Here is a 21,784-nt window from a genome sequence, read left to right as displayed (position 1 = left end):
TGGTGCCAGTTCATACAGCTGGTGACGGTCTTGAGACCCAATTGATGATCAAGCCTCGTTCCTTGGGACCTATTGATGGTTTCAATTCTAGGACCAGGGCCACCAGTCGGGAGAGCGGTTGGAGATCGTCAGCAAAGCACTAACATACACACGCAACAACACAGTGGTAATACAGTTTGACGGCCAGGAAATACTGGGTCGTTCTGTGGAAGCGAAGAAGCTGGAGTGTGGCGTTTTGGGCTTCACTGCTTAGGTGACTCTCTCCTAATGGTGTTGTTCTTGTCATGTTGCAGGAAGGATTTCGAGGAGCTTTTTGATGTCATCATCACAAATGCCCTTAAGCCCGGTTTCTTCTCCTTAAAACCGCAACAGAGGTCCTTCAAAAACCTCGGTGAGCACTTATTTATGCATTAAAAAAATGTTTACTTTAAGTGGAAGGATAGCAAAGAGTACTGTTACACACACACACACACGCACACACACACACACACACACACACACACACACAAAATGACTTGACAAACATAAGCCAACTTGCCACCACCCCAACAGTAATGGGAACAAGAAGAAGGAATCCTAAACTAATTTAATCTTAGGGCTTCTGAAACTTGGTCTCATCGTCTTAAGATGAGTAACCTCCACTGCTGTAGTTTGAAAGCAACGCAGAGTAGAGCTCAAGGGTGGCAGAAATTCAGAACAACTTACTTGGTGATTAAAAATGGACTCAATTGTTTAGTTCCACCCATGTGGAAAAAAAAACACGTCAAGGTACAGAGAAACCGTATAAGGAAAAAGCAGTCAAAGTGAGCACATCCAGACTGAGTGTAATGACAGCCCACGGCCACAGGGAGCGCCACCACCACACGGAGTCCCGGCCCAGATTGACCAATACATGGTGCAGAGCCCCCGGTTCTCTCAGTCCTAAGGAGCTCCAGGACGTCCCTGTGAGAAGGCCAGCCACAACTCCCAGCGTGAAGGCCCCCCATGAGGAAACACTGGAGCTAAAAGCTAAAATAGAAAAACCATAAAAGAAGCTAGGAACTGAAATACAGAAAGATTACCGTATTTTCCACACGAAAAGGCACACTGGATTATGAGGCACACCTTCAATGAATGGCCTATTTTGTATTTTTTTTTTCCATATATTGCACGCACTGGACTATAAGGCACAATGTACAATGCATCCGCTAGATAGAGCTACAGGTACGTCTTTGTCCGTCTCTGTGCCTTCTCTTCTTCCGTTAGACTCGAGAGGCGTTCATGATCGCCTCCAAAAAACTAAATTAACGATTACTTCAATGAAACTACGAAAATTTAAAATACAGTAATGCATCAAAACAGAAAATCACAAAATAAATTCTATAGCCCCCCGACGGCATTCATTTTGGCATTTCGTTGAGCGTAGCTGCAACAGAACGATCAGATGTCAATAAATTGGAGGAGACTGGACTGTCTCAGAAGTGTTTGTTATTTATTCCTTTGTTGTGTGTATTCACAAACGAGGAAATCACAAAATAAATTCTGTAGTGGGACTGTAGAATTTATTTTGTGATGACCTCGCTTAATTTTCTGTTTTGATGCATTATTTTCAATTTTCGTAGTTTCATTGAAGGAATCGTTAATTTAGGTTTTTCCGAGGCGGTCATGAACGCCTCTCTAGGCGAACAGAAAGAGAGAAGGCACGGAGACGGACAAAGACGTACCTGTATTTTTTGAGACTTTGAAAGCCATTAATAAAGTGTGCGTTTAAAAAAAACACCACCAGAGCTCTCCTTTTTTCTGAGCTGCAACAAAAACTTATTCAATAAAGCAGCGACACAGTTCACTGAAGCAACAGCAAGTTATAACATTGTAAGCATGTCTCCAGCAAGGAGCCATTTTGGGGTCGACATATTACCGTAATGACCACACACAAGACGCACCGGATTTTAAGGCGCGCTGTGAGCTTTTAAGAAAATAGAAGACTTTCCAGTGCGCCTTATAATGGGGAAAATACTGTAACCTTTTTGCCATGAGTACGTTATTTTTGAGAGGGGTGGGGTTCAGGATTTTTTTCTGGGGTTGCCGGATAACGCACAGACCGCATAAGGATGGAACAAATGTCACATTATATGTGTTTATGAAACAGTTACTAGCTAATAGTAATAATGAAAATAGTTCAGAACTAAGGAACACTTGATTTCAAAAGGCCAACTTTATAATGAAATACAAATCTACATAGATGAAAAATAAATCAAAATACTCTCTGGTATTATTCAGGGGGGCCGGACCAATTTTCAATTTTTTCAAAAGCCAACAGTGGACCTTATACAGTAATCCCTCGTTTATCGCGGTTAATGGGGACCAAAACCACCCGCGATAAACGAAAATCCGCGAAGTAGCGACCAATTAACCTATACATAAAAAAAAAATTGCTCCACGTGGGCCTTTGCGATTCAGCAGAACGAACTAACACACACACACACACACACACACACACACGATGGCACGATCCCACAGCCTGCAGCAGACGTGTTTATGATTTGGCAATTAAGGATGATTAGACAATTAAGGATGGAAGAGACCTGCTTTTGTTCTTATAAGCCTCCTCTCTCTCTCTCTCTCTCTCTCTCTCTCTCTCTCTCTCTCTCTCTCTCTCAGCCACACACACACACAGACACTCTCACGCACACACTAGCAGCATCGTAAAAAACACTGAGACACTGATTAAAGATCAAAGAGTAACCCACCTTGATAAGACAGAAAGAAGATGCACAGCCAATCAACATGGCTTTACATCTTCTCAGCCCCCCCTCCCCCCTCACCCTACATGTACTGTATATGTTGCTCTATGTGACTCAGTTGTTTTGCTGACTTTCACTGCTTCCCGCGGACTGTTTGCGGACTTCCAAAAAAAAAAAAAAGATATATATATATATATATATATATATATATATATATATATATATATATATATATATATTTATTTATGAATGTTTGAAAAATCCGCGATGCACCGAAGCCACGATAAACGAACCGCGAAATAGCGAGGGATGACTGTAATCCGATGCCCCTTATCAGTGGCGGATGCTGGTCTGTCAAGGAGGGGAAGCTCAATTTTGGCCTACATCATAAAATGTGTCAGGTTTATCCAATTTGACACTCAGGAATAAACAAAAGGAGGAGACAGGAGACTCGATTCTGGTACCAGGAGGGAACGAGGAGAAGCGTTCGGTTTCAGTTCTCCGCACGTAACCCTAACGATCTCCCCCTTCACCTCCTCATTTATTGGGAAAGCTACTACATAGGTGTGTCCAACCTAAAGGGTGGGGGCTGTTGAACTTGTTTGACTATGTGTGTGTATGTGAGTGCAAATTACGTACATGTGTGCAATTGTCACAAAAACATCACGTTGCAGCTGGTGTTGATGTCTCCATTCACTGTTCACCCTTGCTCACTGTTTAGTCTTAACACTTATCTCTTCCCAACCACGTCCTCGGAAAGGTGGTTGCGTCCCTAAACTTCCACACAGTGCACCAAGCATTCTTGATTATAAAAGTGAGTATATAATGGATAAAATGTGAGTACATAATAAAGAATGTATCTTTATTAAAAGCATCTTTATCATTGCAGGCATAGTCAATTAATGATTGCAAGCATAAGCGTTCTTCTTTGCAAGCATAATCAATTTATCATGTCAGGCATAAGCGAATGTATGATGACTAAAAATAATCAATCCAACAGTTTATTTATACGTGAATTCTACTCTCTGTTCCTTTTCAAGAAAATTACCTGTGACCCTGTCAAAGCAACAAGGCGACAAAAACCAGCTTGTATCCAATGACTCGTCTCCGTTCAACGCATTGGGACAACCTACCCTGAACACTCGAGATGCTCAGCGTCCGAGCAGTAGATGCTCAGCGGATGCTCAGTGTCCACCGTTTTAAAGCACAGCGAAGCTGCGGGAATGAATAAGAAGGGAGTCGCGTCGTAACCAGTAAGAAGAAGCTGATTCGGAACGAAAGTTGAGCACGATGTTGTGCATATTTAGTCAATGACATGTACACACAATGAAATTTACATTCAGATATTTGATCACTTATTCTTTGCCATTTTGGGGGAAGCTGAGCTTCCCTTGCAGTTGCCACTGCCCCTTATGTATGGTATTCTAATTTCTTGGACGTAGTATTTAAATGTTCTGACAAGCGCTTTTTACATCTGCAGCAGTTGTGAATGCTCTATATCAATAAAGCCGTATTATATTGTATTCCCTTCAACATAGCTCCATCTAATGGATGCATAATGCAACCGCAGCCACTATTGTGGCTTCTATTCTATGCACCTTATAATGCAGCGCACCCTACATTTGAAAACAGTTCTAAATGAGGCCATTCATTGAGGGTGCGCCTTATACGCTGACGTGCCTTATAGTGCGGAAAATACGGTAAGTCATGTTTGATTTGTAGGTTCAAAGGCCCTCCCATGGATTGGAAATGGTCTACAGACATACTACATTTTTATGTACAGTATTTAAACTCGGGCTGTCACAAACTAACCTTTTTCGAACCAATCGTCGTATCGATGATTCAATCGATTACTATGGGAATTGGTCTTGTATCACTGGCTGCTTCCTGATTTAAATATGTTTACTCATATTTGGATTAATTCTTCTTCTATTCTAGTGAATGATGTGGAGGAAAGTGAGGATATGCCATCATTGGACAAACCCGGTTGGTACTCCCAAGGCAACTGGATGCACCTCCATGAACTGCTTAAGACCATGTCAGGAAAACCAGAGCCCAAGGTATTCACCCGACCTTGCATTTTATAAAATACGTCTGTTTGGCACGAGGGTGTAAAACATTAACATCAAGGTTAACTTCAGCGTTTTCTGCAGAAAGCATGCCACATTTTTCTGAGATTCACACTGCACTGTGTTCCAAACGCAATACTAAATTCAACATTTTATTATCAATGTTCCCTATATTGTCTCCAGTGTTTGGATAAAAACTGCTTCGAATTTAGCCCCACCATTTAGCCTCCTTTGAAGAAATCTGACTGCACCACAATTAGAGAGGCCATATCATCAGCAGGATGCATTATTGTCTGTCTGTTGTGTGGAAATAGGATTGGAGTTCTTCAGAAAACACACACACACACAAATCTTGCAAAGAAATCAATTATTATGCAGGATTTCCCACAGCCCCGACTACTGAAACAATGTGCACACAGTTTTGTTTTTTTTTCCAAATCAGTGATTAATCGATTTATCAATGCTTTTGACAATTTAAAAGCAAAATGTGAAATTGGCAAGCACCGCAGGTAAATTTAACTGGAATTTAAGTTTGTTTTATATATATATATATATATATATATATATATATATATATATATACGGTATGTATATGAGATATATGTGTTTTTTTTGTGTGTTTTTTCTGAAGCGGCTGGATAGCTCAGTTGGTAAGGCATTGGTTTGGCGTACGGGAGACGGTGGTTCAATTCCCGCTTGGGGCAAAAAAATGAGCACATCCAGTGTGGGTCCTTCGGCAAGATCCTTCACGCTAATGCCTACCTCATACAATGATGAGAGACAATAAAACGAATGACATGCCGGCTCAGACGTCGCCCGGCCAAACAAGGTCTGCGTCAGGTGCTGGGGAACCACAGCACCTTGATGAAAAATGGGCGACTGGAACAAAGCGGAGATGGGCGAGATGCGATAACATGGCTCTGTTGGAATGCTACTACTCAAGCAACCCTAGTCAGAGGGGTTACATGCAGAGAATGTGGGCTAAATTTGCCCAACTTGCTGGGAGGCAAACTGCAGAACGGAGTGGACCACCATCTCACAGCATGGATCATAGACTACCTCACAAATCGGCCGCAATACGTGAGGTTGCAGAGCTGTGAGTCGGACAGGCTTCTCTGCAGCACTGGAGCGCCGCAGGGGACTGTTCTGGCTCCATTCCTGTTCATCCTCTACACCTCGGACTTCAGACACGCCACTCCAAACTGCCACCTTCAGAAGTTCTCCGATGACTCTGCGATTGTTGGCCTCATTACAGAGGGGGACGATCGGGAGTACAGGGGAATGACGAAGGACTTTGTGGACTGGTGCCAGCAGAATCTCCTCCAGATCAACCCGAGGAAAACTAAGGAGTTGGTTGTGGATTTCTGCAGGAAACAGTCCTCACCAGCACCGATGAACATCCAGGGTGACCTCCTACAAGTACCTAGGTGTTCTTCTGAACAACAAACTGGACTGGTCTACAAACACGGACACCCTGATTAGGAAAGGACAGAGCCGACTCTTCCTACTCAGGAAACTGAGGTCTTTTGGGGTTCAGGGGTCGCTCCTTAAGACTTTCTATAACTCGGTGGTGGCCTCGGCCATCCATTATGGCATTGTCTGCTGGTCAGGCAGCATCTCAGCCCGGGACAGAAAGCGACTGGTCAGGAAGGCCAGTCCTGTCCTGGGCTGCTCCCTTGACACTCTGGAGGAGGTGGGCAACAGAAGGATGCTAACTAAGCTAAAAGCTATGATGGACAGTCCCTCCCACCCTCTCCAGCCCGCCCTGACAGCACTAGGTAGCTCCTTCAGCCAGAGACTGTTACACCCGCGCTGCAAGAAGGAGAGATACCGACGCTCGTTCCTACCAACTGCTGTCAGGCTGCTGAATAAAAAATAGCAACAATAATATTAATAATAATTAAATGATGTGGAAAACAACTGTAAATAGCACTGCGATTTATCCATCTTGTATTTATATTGCACTTAATTGAACGGTGTTTGTTTGGGGTTTTTTTTCTTCTTTCTTCTTTCTGCCTACATTCTTGCTGCTGGAGGCTGTAAATTTCCCCAGTGTGGGACAAATAAAGGATATCTTATCTTATCTTAAATGGTTACTTCGAAACCCACAGTCAGGGTTGACCACGAAACAACTAGTAGCTCAGTGTTCCAACATCCACAAACGGCAACTGCTGTCACAACTTGAGATTGATGAGGTACAACGCAGGTTCCATGGTGAAGGGCCCCAGGCTGCCAGATCACAGGAGGAGGTCATACCAGAGATTGGGAGGCAAGCCCCAATGAATGGGATTGGGTGGCCAGCCCCAATGAATGAAATGCTGAGCGAGGCAGCAACTGACCTGAAATCTAAGATCATGGCGAGAATGAAAGCTGGGCAACCTAGAAACCGATTACAACGGCTATGTGAAGTACCACCTGAAAGTCTCATGGAAAGTGTGAATGCAGCACTGAGGGCGATCCCTACCGTAACTATCACGGAAACCAATGAGCTGATATACGCTTCAGCATCAGTAATCCGAGAGATGCTTGGCTATAAGAGCAACCATGGGAGCCATGAGATACGTTACCCACCATGGAAAAGACGGTTGGAGGCTAAGATCAAGGTGGCTCGGAAAGATGTGAGTCAATTGACGGAGGCCTAGAGAGGTGTGATGAAAAGGCCGATACCCGAGAGGTACATCCAGATGACCATAACTGAAGCACTCGAAACTGCCAAACAAAGGCTCCAAGCCTTGTCCAGCCGCCTAAAGCGGTACACGAAAGAGAATGAGGCCAGACGAATAAACGGGCTGTTCGCAACACAACCTGCGAAAGTGTACGCTAAGTGGCAGGGTCCTAACAACAGAGCTGACCCACCAAGACTGAAAGGTACTGGAAAGGCATATGGGAGAAGGAGGTTGCACATAACAGCAGTGCACAATGGCTGGTGACCCTGAGAGAGGAGCACAGCAACCTCCCGCAACAGAACCCAGTTACCATAACAGTGGCAGACATACAGGAAAGAGTCTCAGATATGAAGAACTGGACAGCACCAGGCCCGGACATGGTCCACACCTACTGGCTAAAGAAACTCACAGCACTTCATGAGCGCCTTGCAGCACAAATGAACCAGCTGCTGAGGGATGGGACTCACCCAGGATGGCTAACCGAAGGGCGAACGATCCTGATCATGAAGGATCCCTCAAAGGGTGCAGTCCCATGCAACTATCGGCCAATAACCTGTCTCTCCACAACATGGAAGCTCATGTCAGGCATCATTGCGGCTAAGATAAGTGGACACGTGGATCAATACATGAGCGAAGCACAGAAGGGCATTGGTAGAGATACCAGAGGAGCCAAACATCAGATCCTGGTTGACAGAACAGTCGCACAAGACTGCAGGTCCCGACATACCAACCTGTGCACAGCCTGGATTGATTACAAGAAAGCATATGACTCGATGCCACATACATGGATCACTGAATGCTTGGAGTTGTACAAGGTGAACAGGACCTGAAGAGCCTTCGTTGCGAACTCGATGAGGATGTGGAAAACCACACTTGAAGCCAATGGCAAGCCACTTACCCAAGTGTCCATCATATGTGGCATATACCAAGGTGATGCACTCTCCCCACTGCTGTTCTGCATAGGACTGAACCCCCTAAGCCAAGTAATCACCAAGACAGGCTATGGATACCGCCTCAGAAATGGAGCTACGATCAGTCACCTCCTCTACATGGATGACATAAAGCTGTATGCTGAGAGCGAAAGGGACATAGACTCCCTGATCCACACAACCAGGATCTACAGCAGCGAAATCGGGATGTCATTCGGGCTTGAACAATGTAGTCGGATGGTGACTAAGAGAAGAAAGGTAGTCCGCACTGAAGGGGTCTCACTCCCTGAAGGAACAATAGCAGACATTGAGGACAGCTACAAGTACCTCGGTATACCACAAGCCAATGGCAACCTCGAACTGGCAACGAGGAAAGCGGCTATGGCCAAATACCTCCAGCGAGTGAGGCAAGTCCTAAGAAGCCAGCTCAATGGCAAGAATAAGACCCGGGCAGGAAACAGCTATGCCCTGCCAGTGATCAGATACCCTGCAGGAATAATAAGGTGGCCAAAGGAAGAGATTTAGACCACGGATGTTAGGACCCGAAAGCTCCTAACCATACATGGAGGGTTCCATCCGAAATCCAGCACCCTGAGACTGTATGCAAGCTGAAAGGTAGGAGGCCGGGGACTAGTGAGTGTGAGAGCCACTGTCCAGGATGAAACATCCAAGCTCCATGAATACATCAAGGAGAAGGCTCCAAGGCTCATACTCAGAGAATATCTCAGACAATGGGGAACAGAGGATGAGGCACTGGAAGAGGGACCATCATGGTAGGACAAGCCCCTACACGGGATGTACCACCGGACCATAACTGAAGTGGCTGATCTCAAGAAGTCCTATCAGTGCGAGAGAGGGCTGGCCTGAAGGACACCACAGAGGCACTCATCCTGGCTGCTCAGGAGCAGGCCCTGAGCACCAGAGCCATTGAGGCCCAGATATACCACACCAGACAAGACCCAAGGTGTAGGTTGTGCAAAGAGGCACCTGAGACGATCCAACACATAACTGCAGGGTGTAAGATGCTGGCAGGGAAAGCCTACAAGGAACGCCATAACCAGGTGGCTGGCATAGTCTACCGAAACATCTGTGCGGAGTATGGACTGGAAACCCCAAGGTCAAAATGGGAAACACCTCCGAAGGTGGTGGAGAATGACAGAGCGAAGATCCTGTGGGACTTCCAGATCCAGACCGACAAGATGGTAATGGCGAACCAACCAGATATCGTGATCATAGATAAAGGGCAGAGGAAAGCCGTTGTAGTGGATGTAGCGGTCCCAAGTGATGGAAACATCAGAAAGAAGGAACACGAGAAACTCGAGAAATACCAAGGGCTCAGAGAGGAGCTGGAGAGAGCCTGGAAGGTAAAGGTGACAGTCGTGCCTGTGGTGGTCGGAGCACTCGGGGCAGTGACCCCCAAACTAGATGAGTGGTTGCAACAGATCCCGGGAACAACATCGGACATCTCAGTCCAGAAATGTGCAGTGCTGGGAACAGCAAGGATACTGTGCAGAACCCTCAAGCTTCCTGGCCTCTGGTAGAGGACCCGAGCTGAATGGAGGACGGACACCACCCGAGGGGTGAGACGAGGAATTTTATTTATATATATATATATAATGTATACACACACACACACACACACATACGCACGCATGCACAAATAATGCATCGTTCTTATTATTGTGCTTTCACAACAGCTGCAGCTGTAACAAAGCCCTTTACAGAATAGTTAACATAAAATTAAATAATATAACAACACATAACAGTCATGCAATCTTAACCACTTCTCCTGCATACGCTTTGTTGTTTGAAGCAGTTCTAGATGAAAGAAGAGAGAATCAAATTGTACTTTCATCAGTCGATCAGAGACGTCATGCTCGCGTGCACGCGTCGGCTACAAGCTAAGTTTGAAAGTAAACAAAAAGCTGTAGCGTCCATTGACAAAAAAAGAGATTGGTTCACTTCTCATGTCCACTTCAATTCCAAGCGGCGACTCTCATTTCCAAATATGCATCCTCGCTCCGCGCTGGCATTCCTCTCTCCTCATCCTCGGCTCCACCAGCCATCCATCCAGCCGCACCAACGCAGACCACTCCATCAGCGACAATATCTCCGCTGAACAAAACTGTACGAAAAATGCTGCCCATTACAGGCGCAAAAAACACAAGCTGTCCAGCAACGACAGTCAAATATCACCGACATTCCTCCCAATCAAAATCAGTGCTGGTACACGCGTGCTGCCGATAAGGCGCAACCACCAAGCACAGATTCTTCTCCTTTGACGAATGTCGTGATGAAAATGCTGAAAACAGTCCACATCGGGTCCATGCGAAGGACAACAAACATCATATGATCAAACCAAAGACAAAAACATCAAAAAGCAAAGCTCTTGAAGAGCTCTTGCCAACGGCTGCCAAAGTAATCGCTATGTTTGATTGTTTTTTTCACATTGGCAAATAAGAAAATCAACAAAAATTCAAAATTCAAACCATGCTCACTTGATTTCACCTTCTGTTTGAGGAAAAAAAAAGACGACATCTTTCATGAGCTGTTAATCATTGAGTGTCGTATGCCTGCAGCTCAATTCATGGAATGTGACTTGTTTGAACTTGCTTGCGGTCTTTCAGGTGCTATCATGTGCCAGATGTATTTTCACATTTCCATGTCCTTTTTTGCTGACCCTGTAGGTTGTGTATTTTGGAGATAGCATGAGGTCGGACATGTTTCCTGCTTGCAGCTTTGGAAAATGGGAAACAGTAATGATTGTGGAGGAAATGGAGGGGGAGGGTGTCCCCAAGAGTGATGCAGCAAAATCAAATGAGGCCCAAGTGGAGCCTCAGGAGAAAAAGGGAAAATTTGAGGTATGGTCTTTTATTTTCATGTCATTGACTGCCATATAATCAATTCAGAAATCAATTCAGATTTATTTGTGTTGCAAGAGTCTTCCTTAATTTAATTTTGCATTTTCAGATTTTTTTGGGGGTGGAAACACTGCACAAGTTCATCAGAGTGACCAAAAGAAAGATTAGAACCCATCAGGAAAAAAAAAAAGACATGTCGATCTTTTTCCATTTTTTTACCAGTCAGCATTTGAATATACGTACATTTTATCAAAATTCAAATTTTGCGGGAAAAAAAACAGACAAGCTATTTTGGAAAATTATTTCAAGCATACGGTACCTTAGACTTTAACCCTTCTTTTTTCTTCTTTTTTTTTTTTATAGGTTCAAATATCGAAATAATTTCCTTCTGCAAAGCAACATAAGCAACACGACAAAAAGGGATTTTCGTTGCAAACGAACCGTTGATTTTTCACATACGATTGAAATGAAGTATGGACAGGAGTGATTGAGTTGAGTGTGTGACTGCGTGCATGTGCGCGTATATTCGCACGTCCTAGACCCTACAAATTACACACACACAGAAACCGTGTGGGTGTGGGGCGTGCGTGCATGTGTGTGGTAGAAAGAAAAAAACATTTTCTTGTTTCACACCACATTCTACTTTGTTGCCTTGCCGCAAGCAAATCCAGCATTTTCTTTGTGGTCTGGCCTTTTTAGTGGTGGCAGCTTGTCGGTTTGAAGGAGTTGCAGGAAGTCAGCTGGCTGGTCAGAAACCAGCCATGCAGGCACTGTTTATGGGTTGCTGTGAAGTGGATGGTTTTTGGTTGCCAGCCTGAATGATCCCCACCACTTCCACATGCATGACAAGTACATTATAAAAACAGAAACAATTGGAACATATGATATATTTTAATGTTGCAGTCTGAAATGAATACTTTTATTCACCTTTACACCAACACAAGGGGGTCGCCTGGATGCGCAATCTACAATTACCTTTTTTTTTTCTTATTGTTGCCATATTTTTGCTATTGTCGCTGATTGTGACATTTCTCCATCTCTTCGTCTCTCTGACGCACCCACATGCGGCTTACATTTGCTCGTTTTCTCTGTCTCTCTCTCTCTCTCTCTCTCTCTCTCTCTCTCTCTCCCTCACACACACACACAGCTTTCATTTATTCCTTATTTCTCAGAATACAATTTACTGAAGAAATGAAATGGGCAGCAGTGGTTTTTGCAGAGCTGACAGATGTCTTTTTTTTTTTTTTGCACCAATGCCAATAACAAAGAATGAAACTAGGCAAGTCTGACTACTGCACATAAAACCCGCATTTATTCCTCCACATATGTAAGAAGCATGAGCGACAAAGGAGAACTTGCCAGCCAGTTAGCGCATACCTGCTCGTTCCCAAGGGCGAAGGCTCTCCTGCTGCTTCCTTTTCATCTCTCACCAGACATATGTGGATCTGGCTGGACCCAGCACATATTCAGCATCTTCATCGCTATGATCCGAGGAAGTTTCAGGGGGAACGCATAATGAGGCATGGCTGCCGTACCCATGAGGAAGGCCACATGATGGCTGCTTGTTAAGTTTTTTTGAAATGATGTGTCTTTCTCTCAACCAAAGCCATTATCATGTTGAGACAGGAGCTTTATTTTTTGCCCCCCGCCCCCCCAAAAACAAACCCCGCGAGGATCAGCTGTCCAGCTTTATCCATCTTTACTGTATCCATGTTTCTTCCACATGCATGCCCAGTCTACACAGGCTGGTTCTCCACCATCTTGCGTGTACTACTTCTGAAACAAAATTCTGGCTGATTTCACAACCTCTGTCATCTGCTGGCCATTTAGAAAAATGATTCACACTGCAGTCAAGCCTGATCCTTAAGTCAGAAGTTGCGTCAGACCTTCCAGTACACTCGAGTGGCGAGTGGGGGGTGGGGGGGGGCGACTTGAGATGTGTCTATATATGCCATGGGTAGGCAGGGCCTATATTTTGAGACACATACATCTATATATATATATACTGTATATATATAAAAAAAAATCCTCGTCTCATCCCTCGGGTGGTGCCCGTCCCTCATTCAGCTTGGGTCCTCTACCAGAGGCCAGGAAGCTTGAGGGTTCTGCGCAGTATCCTTGCTGTTCCCAGCACTGCACATTCCTGGACAGAGATGTCCGATGTTGTTCCCGGGATCTGTTGCAACCACTCATCTAGTTTGGGGGTCACTGCCCCGAGTGCTCCGATCACCACAGGCACGACTGTCACCTTTACCTTCCAGGCTCTCTCCAGCTCCTCTCTGAGCCCCTTGGTATTTCTCGAGTTTCTCGTGTTCCTTCTTTCTGATGTTTCCATCACTTGGGACCGCTACATCCACTACAACGGCTTTCCTCTGCCCTTTATCTATGATCACGATATCGGGTTGGTTCGCCATTACCATCTTGTCAGTCTGGATCTGGAAGTCCCACAGGATCTTCGCTCTGTCATTCTCCACCACCTTCGGAGGTGTTTCCCAGTTTGACCTTGGGGTTTCCAGTCCATACTCCGCACAGATATATATGTGTCTCAAAATACATACCAACTGAGCTATCCAGCCGCTGGTTACACACACACACACACACACACACACACACACACACACACACACACACACATATATATATATATATATGTAACCAGCGGCTGGATAGCTCAGTTGGTAAGGCATCGGTTTGGCGTACGGGAGACGGTGGTTCGAATCCCGCTTGGGGCAAAAAATGAGCACATAACACCATCCAGTGTGGGTCCTTGGGTAAGATCCTTCACGCTAATGCCTACCTCATACAATGATGAGAGACAATAAAACGAATGACATGCCGGCTCAGACGTCGCCCGGCCAAACAAGGTCTGCGTCAGGTGCTGGGGAACTTGATGAAAAATGGGCTACTGGAACAAAGCGGAGATGGGCGAGATGCGATAACATGGCTCTGTTGGAATGCTACTACTCAAGCAACCCTAGTCAGAGGGGTTACATGCAGAGAATGTGGGCTGAATGGTTACTTCGAAACCCACAGTCACGGTTGACCACGAAACAACTAGTAACTCAGTGTTCCAACATCCACAAACGGCAACTGCTGTCACAACTTGAGATTGATGAGGTGCAACGCAGGTTCCATGGTGAAGGGCCCCAGGCTGCCAGATCAGAGGAGGAGGTCTTACCAGAGATTGGGAGGCAAGCCCCAATGAAGCCTTTCCCCCCAAAAGGTACTGGAAAGGCATATGGGAGAAGGAGGTTGCACATAACAGGCAGTGCACAATGGCTGGTGACCCTGAGGGAGGAGCACAGCAACCTCCCTGAACAGAACCCAGTTACCATAACAGTGGCAGACATACAGGAAAGAGTCTCAGATATGAAGAACTGGACAGCACCAGGCCCGGACATGGTCCACACCTACTGGCTAAAGAAACTCACAGCACTCCATGAGCGCCTAGCAGCACAAATGAACCAGCTGCTGAGGGATGGGACTCACCCAGGATGGCTAACCGAAGGGCGAACGATCCTGATCATGAAGGATCCCTCAAAGGGTGCAGTCCCATCCAACTATCGGCCAATAACCTGTCTCTCCACAACATGGAAGCTCATGTCAGGCATCATTGCGGCTAAGATAAGTGGACACGTGGATCAATACATGAGCGAAGCACAGAAGGGCATTGGTAGAGATACCAGAGGAGCCAAACATCAGATCCTGGTTGACAGAACAGTCGCACAAGACTGCAGGTCCCAACGTACCAACCTGTGCACAGCCTGGATTGATTACAAGAAAGCCTATGACTCGATGCCACATACGTGGATCACTGAATGCTTGGAGTTGTACAAGGTGAACAGGACCTGAAGAGCCTTCGTTGCAAACTCGATGAGGATGTGGAAAACCACACTTGAAGCCAATGGCAAGCCACTTACCCAAGTGTCCATCAAATGTGGCATATACCAAGGTGATGCACTCTCCCCACTGCTGTTCTGCATAGGACTGAACCCCCTAAGCCAAGTAATCACCAAGACAGGCTATGGATACCGCCTCAGAAATGGAGCTACAATCAGTCACCTCCTCTACATGGATGACATAAAGCTGTATGCTAAGAGCGAAAGGGACATAGACTCCCTGATCCACACAACCAGGATCTACAGCAGCGACATCGGGATGTCATTCGGGCTTGAAAAATGTAGTCGGATGGTGACTAAGAGAGGAAAGGTAGTCCGCACTGAAGGGGTCTCACTCCCTGAAGGAACAATAGCAGACATTGAGGACAGTTACAAGTACCTCGGTATACCACAAGCCAATGGCAACCTCGAACTGGCAACAAGGAAAGCGGCTACGGCCAAATATCTCCATCGAGTGAGGCAAGTCCTAAGAAGCCAGCTCAATGGCAAGAATAAGACCCGGGCAAGAAACAGCTATGCCCTGCCATGATATATACAGTGTCATACATCGTATTCGACAGGCTTCCTGCTCTTTATTCACCAGAGGCTCATCAACCTAGTCTCTTATTTCTCTCCCAAAACAGTGTCTTTTCCTGCTTGGTGTAGCCTTCTCCGCTATGTACAATTTCTGTACACAGCTTGTAATGGACGCTCTCGCTGGCAAACCGTAGTGGAGTCGTTAGAAGCAATGCGAGTGATTTCAGCTTGAGTCGAGCTGTGGACAATGTTGACAGGCTTGCATGCAGTAGCCATACATTTAGCTATGGCTTCAGCAAATTTGTTCTTTGTCGTGTTATCCATTTTCTTCACTTTGAAATGATCCATAGCTGTCTGTCTTAGATGAGGGGGCGGAGTACTCACATCAGCTGTGTGCTTTGCCATTAAGTGGTATTTCAGACTCGATGTGGTATGATGATAGCTCAGTTTACGACTGCAAAACATACAAGTAACTTTGTTCTTGTCAGTGGAACAATCTGGCAACTTTTTAAAAGTAAACTTTCCATTCATAAACTCTTTAAGTATACGTTTTGGTGTCTCGAGCTGCCATGGCTGGCAAAACAAACGTGCGTAGACCTGTGCAGCGCACTTGTTGTTTTGTTTCTGGTTTATTTATCGAGCAACGTACCATCCTCTGTGACATGTGCCGCGTTAATCTCGCGAGAAAAAAAATGAATCCCGTTAAAATTTATTTATTTATTTATTTTGTGTGTGTGTGTGTGTGTGTGTGTCTCGTGGATTAAATGGGTTAATCAGATTATATTGTAGTTATTTGAAACAATTTTGTCCATATCACACACACCTCGAATTGATATACAACCATTTAAATTTTTTTTAAACATTTAACACCGTTGAGAGTAAAATGCTTTGGTAATCATTGCTGCGATTGGAGCAGGTTTATTAATGTGCTTTTTTTGTCCATAATATCAATTTGCATTTTCCCATCCCTGATGTTACCAAATTATTTTGATTTCTACAAGGGGGGAATAAATGCATGCTTCAAATTTTGGGGACTCTCCAGTTAGTGTGGAAATGAAGAGATAAATGAAAATGTCTTATGGTTTGCATGCTGTCTCAACAGGAAAGCATGAAGTCACCTTCCACGATGTCTAACCAGTGGGGTTCCTACTTTGTTGATGTACATAAAAGTGGTGGAGAAGATGAGGAGATCCAGAAACTGACCTGGTGCTGTCACTGCATTCACAAATACAGCACGATGGCCATTCCTAGTGTTGAGCACATAGCAAGTAAGTCTCAGCAAGAAAAATGGCTGCAGACGGTAGTCTCGATCTGTAGTGGCCTCAGAAAAGTAGCCATTGTCAAAACTTCATCAATTTAGTTGGCAGTATGACACCTTTTTAATTATCCAGTATTTGTTGTAGGTCGTGTTTCATTCTTAACAAGTGTAAATTTATGTTAAAACTAATATGAATGGGGTTTTTATTTTTCAACAAAAAAACATTTTTGGGAACACACTCTAATTTAACCAGGTTTCTACAATACATTCACAGCCACAACGTAACTGTGTCGGGCCACCCAAAATTCTCAGACGCAATTGGGCCAGCACGAATTTCATAAATAAATACAATGAAATAAATGCCAACCAATCAGTATTTCATATTTGAAAAATTTGGCGCTTGCAAGGTCCAGCGAGGAGGCCAACGCTACACCTTAGTGTGGCCATGTTTGACGCGTGATTTTCCAACGTGTGGTGCAGGCGTACCTCCTGGAGGGCAAAAAATATGGCAAGATAACGTTTATGGATTAAAATCCAACACTGTAAATGAATTACAATTAAGGTGACGAAAAACCCTCTGCGGACGCATTGTTTGCCATCTTGGTGACTTCTTAAAGTAAACAGACGAGACCTGACAGAAAGTGCACGTAAGATGCTCATTTCCTCGTGATCTTTTTAGTCAGCCATGGCAAGGCTAATGGTTTTGTGATCTTTTAAGAGGTTAAAGTGGCCCTACAGGAAGTAGAGATGTCCACATATATTTTGGAGCTGATTGATCTCCATATTTATCTTATTAGCAATGTATTTACAATGACTTGGAACGGACAAAGAGTCTCACATGCGGCACCTCACACCTGACACTCGCCCGCTAATCACTCCCGTGAAGCTCATCAGCTCGTTCGAAATGGGATAAATTGGCTCCCAAAGCAGTCCTCAGTGCAAGCTTGTGCCTTGTCGCGCATTTGGGGTCACATCCAAAGCACTGAGACCAAACGAGCTGATGAGCTACAGGTTGGTGATGAGCGGGTGAGCCTCGGGTGTGAGGGTGCAGTGCACCCCGGCTGAGAAGGCTGCCTGGCTGGCCCCTCCCTAACAATCCTGTGCCTCTAATTTGATGTAGAAGAATTTACTGTGCCCAAGGAAAAACAACCAAGTAGACACAGAGGAATGACTTGCATGTCAGTCGTTTTTCACGTAGATGTGGGCACACACAACATTGGCACAACTTTGCTTCCTTACAAAAAAAAAAACAATCATGTTTGGTGTTATATATTAAAGGGGTTGTCTGAGGTAAAAACAGGTCAACCTTTGTAAAACAGGTCCTTCCTTGGTCTGTAATCTCATTTAAAAACATCTGATGGAGTTCACTCCTCGCTATGTCAACATGTGTGATTCACTGTTGTTCCGATTAATTATTTACTCTCGGTTTTTGATCGTAGTAAGACTTTACAGCTGTAGGTAGCCTGCACATGTGTTGAATAACTTTTCAAATTTATCCTCCTCATAGATCTCCCTCTGGATTACAAGTTTCCGAGGTTTTCTCCAGATAAACCATGCACAAATGGATACTTTCCCAGGCCCCCGGATTCTTTGCTCAAGCAATGCAAAATTCTGACCTGAAAAGCAAAAAAAGGACTCCTCCTTCAGCTCTGTGGTCTGTGACTCCACTTAATCCCGTAATTCTCTTCCAACCCCAAACCATTTGTGGAGCACAAATTACCCCACCCCCATCACTGATCCATTCAGAAATCTTGTTGAATGTAATATAAGATACATTATCTGTCTGTAATCAGGTCTCTCTTGGATATTGTTTTGTAGTTTAGTGTCCATGTGAGAATACAACCTCGTGTGGGTGTGTGTCTGACGACAGTAGTACCTTGATTTACGAGTTTGTTTTCCGTGACCACACTTGAAATTCAAATCCCTTGTATCTCAAATCATCTTTTCCCATTGAATTCAGGGAAAGCTGTTAATGCTTTCCTGCCTTGCTAAAAACACTGATGGTTTTTTTTCAAAGTGAAAAAAATTACTGTACAGTATTGTAACATACTGTAATAACATAATGTGCAAATATGTTAATTAATTGGTTTAATTAATTTCTAATGGTATGCACGCCTTAGCCACCAGCAGGCAGTTCAATGCATAAATGATACAAACTAAAAAAATGGTCACAGCTAAGCTCGGTAAGATGCAGTATTTTTCGTCATTCTCTTTGGACAGCATAAAAAATATATATCTGAGTATTTTTCATTTTCATCCGCATGTCTTGCTGCACCATTTGTGTTCAAAGATCCATTGTTTAAAAGTTTACAAGGGCTGCAACATTGAGGCTAGTTTGGTAGCCGGTCTGTGGCATTTTGCATTGTGCGTTAGCATTTAGCTAGCAGGCTCCAAAGGGACAATATTTGTTGTATGAGTTGTTGTGAGCCCAACGAACACACATACACACATCATTACGTCCATCACCCGGTGAAAATATTGGCCGAACATTGGCTCTTATCTCAAAAAACTCGTAGGTTGGGTGTCTAATAAGTCAAGGAATCACTGTATGTGTATCTATTTCCAAAGTGTAATTAGTTGTGGGAAATGTAATGTATTAAATAGGGTCGTTCTTTAATTGTTTTTTTCTCGTTAGATTGTTTTAACAATTGTAAAATTTATGTAATAAATGAGATGTGAGTACCTCAATGATGTGTTCCCTTACGCACAACCCAGGCTGTCTGCAAGTGGTTTTGTTTCAGAAGTATATGTGCCATAACTGTCATTTTGAAGTGTTCTTACAATTAATGTTTTGGTGTATGAATTTTCGTAAATTTTCAAAATGTGTTGCAAGTCTGTTGCGGTCGGAAAGTTTTGTGGAAAATGTAAATCTTAAGGTGAGAAAGTGTTATTAAAAGGATGTACTACGCCGTTTCAATAAAAGATATTGAATGTTAAAAAAAAAGATTACTGACTGTATCCTACCCATTATGAATAATATCTTTATTTAAGGGACAGTGTGGAGATATTTTCAAGGTTCATAAATAACATGAAAAAAAATTTATTACATGTCTTGCGCCTCACCTTATCGGAGGCTGCCAATTTTGGCCGCCATCTTTCTGCTATGGATACCTGAAGTGGACAAACTTAGCGATCATAACTCCTCAACATCATGACTCCTGCATGTGAAACAAATGCAATGCACTCACGCCGTCACTTGAGGCAATTTAAGATGTTTGCGGTGACATTTTGCTTGCAAGTAATGTTTGCAAAGTGTCATCTCTCTCAAGGCACCATCGTGCTTCAAATTGCACACACTTCGAACTCACATTGTCACATTCACTAGACAGCAAGTGCATTTTTCACACTGTCCCTTTAAAGTGGTGTTTTAACTTTTTGGGCACATACCGCGAGATTGCAGATGGTCACGACGTTGCGGCCAGTTAGCGTACAGTACATGTAAGAAGAAAAGGATGTTGTGTACTTTATAAAATCAAAAGGTGGCAACCTGGGCAGAAATGTCTACACCAGGGGTGCCCAAACTTTTTGGACCGAAGATCTACATTTCGATCAACCAACCTCCCGTGATCGACCCGTTACCACGCACGTCCACACGCATGCCATGATGAGCAATAGCCTGATGCTGAGGCATGTAACGCAGTTAGACAGCTGGTTAAAGATCGTAGCTCCCGCGCACCGTTTTAAAATGCTTCTCTCTGCCCTTCAAATTCCCATTTTTTTGCCCGTCCTCTCTAAGATAGGCTGATGCAGAGTGTAAAAATGTCCTGTGGTCTGACGAGTCCACACTTCAAATAGTTTTTGGAAATTACAAATGTCGTATACTCCAGGCCAAAGAGGAAAGCAACCATCTGGACCAGGGGTCGGGAACCTTTTTGACAGCCATAAAAGCAAAATATTTGGAAATGTATTTCAGTGCAAGCCATGTATGTATGTATGTGTGTGTATGTATATATATATATAAATTCCTCGTCTCACCCCTCGGGTGGTGTCCGTCCTCCATTCAGCTCGGGTCCTCTACCAGAGGCCAGGAAGCTTGAGGGTTCTGCACAGTATCCTTGCTGTACCCAGCACTGTGCTTTTCTGGACTGAGATGTCCGATGTTGTTCCCGGGATCTGTTGCAACCACTCATCTAGTTTGGGGGTCACTGCCCCGAGTGCTCCAACCACCACAGGCACGACTGTCACCTTTACCTTCCAGGCTCTCTCCAGCTCCTCTCTGAGCCCTTGGTATTTCTCGAGTTTCTCGTGTTCCTTCTTTCTGATGTTTCAATCACTTGGGACCGCTACATCCACTACAACGGCTTTCCTCTGCCCTTTATCTTTGATCACGATATCTGGTTGGTTCGCCATTACCATCTTGTCAGTCTGGATCTGGAAGTCTCGATGGCTCTGGTGCTCAGGGCCTGCTCCTGAGCAGCCAGGATGAGTGCCTCTGTGGTGTCCTTCAGGCTAGCCCTCTCTAGCCACTGATAGGACTTCTTGAGATCAGCCACTTCACTTATGGTCTGGTGGTACATCCCATGTAGGGGCTTGTCCTCCCATGATGGTCCCTCTTCCAGCACCTCATCCTCTGTTCCCCATTGTCTGAGACATTCTCTGAGTACGTCATCCGTTGGAGCCTTCTCCTTGATGTATTCATGGAGCTTGGATGTTTCATCCTGGACAGTGGCTCTCACACTCACTAGTCCCCGGCCTCCTTCCTTTCGGCTTGCGTACAGTCTCAGGGTGCTGGATTTCGGATAGAAGCCTCCATGTATGGTTAGGAGCTTTGGGTCTTACCGTCCGTGGTCTGAATCTCTTCCTTTGGCCACCTTATTATTCCTGCAGGGTATCTGATCATGGGCAGGGCATAGCTGTTTCTTG

The 21,784-nt window shown here is 44.6% G+C and overlaps 1 protein-coding gene across 1 annotated transcript in view; it reads left to right on the top strand.

The window, feature by feature from the left end:
• Positions 1-19,609, top strand: part of nt5dc1 (5'-nucleotidase domain containing 1) — a 31,379-nt gene extending 11,770 nt beyond the window's left edge. The window contains exons 9-13 of the mRNA XM_086100524.1: positions 294-391; positions 4,662-4,783; positions 11,075-11,248; positions 16,766-16,931; positions 18,429-19,609. Coding sequence (XP_085956650.1) covers positions 294-391; positions 4,662-4,783; positions 11,075-11,248; positions 16,766-16,931; positions 18,429-18,541 — 673 coding nt within the window. The 3' untranslated portion in view covers positions 18,542-19,609. The remainder of the gene's footprint in view (positions 1-293; positions 392-4,661; positions 4,784-11,074; positions 11,249-16,765; positions 16,932-18,428) is intronic.
• The last annotated feature ends 2,175 nt before the right edge of the window (positions 19,610-21,784 follow it).

The sequence above is a fragment of the Hippocampus guttulatus genome, chromosome 20 (genome assembly GCF_054856545.1).
Source record: "Hippocampus guttulatus isolate MCC_2025c chromosome 20, RoL_Hgut_1.0, whole genome shotgun sequence".
In the NCBI taxonomy this organism is placed as follows: Eukaryota; Metazoa; Chordata; class Actinopteri; order Syngnathiformes; family Syngnathidae; genus Hippocampus; species Hippocampus guttulatus.
Note: the sequence above shows the minus strand (reverse complement) of the source record. Positions and strands in the feature narration are given on the sequence as shown.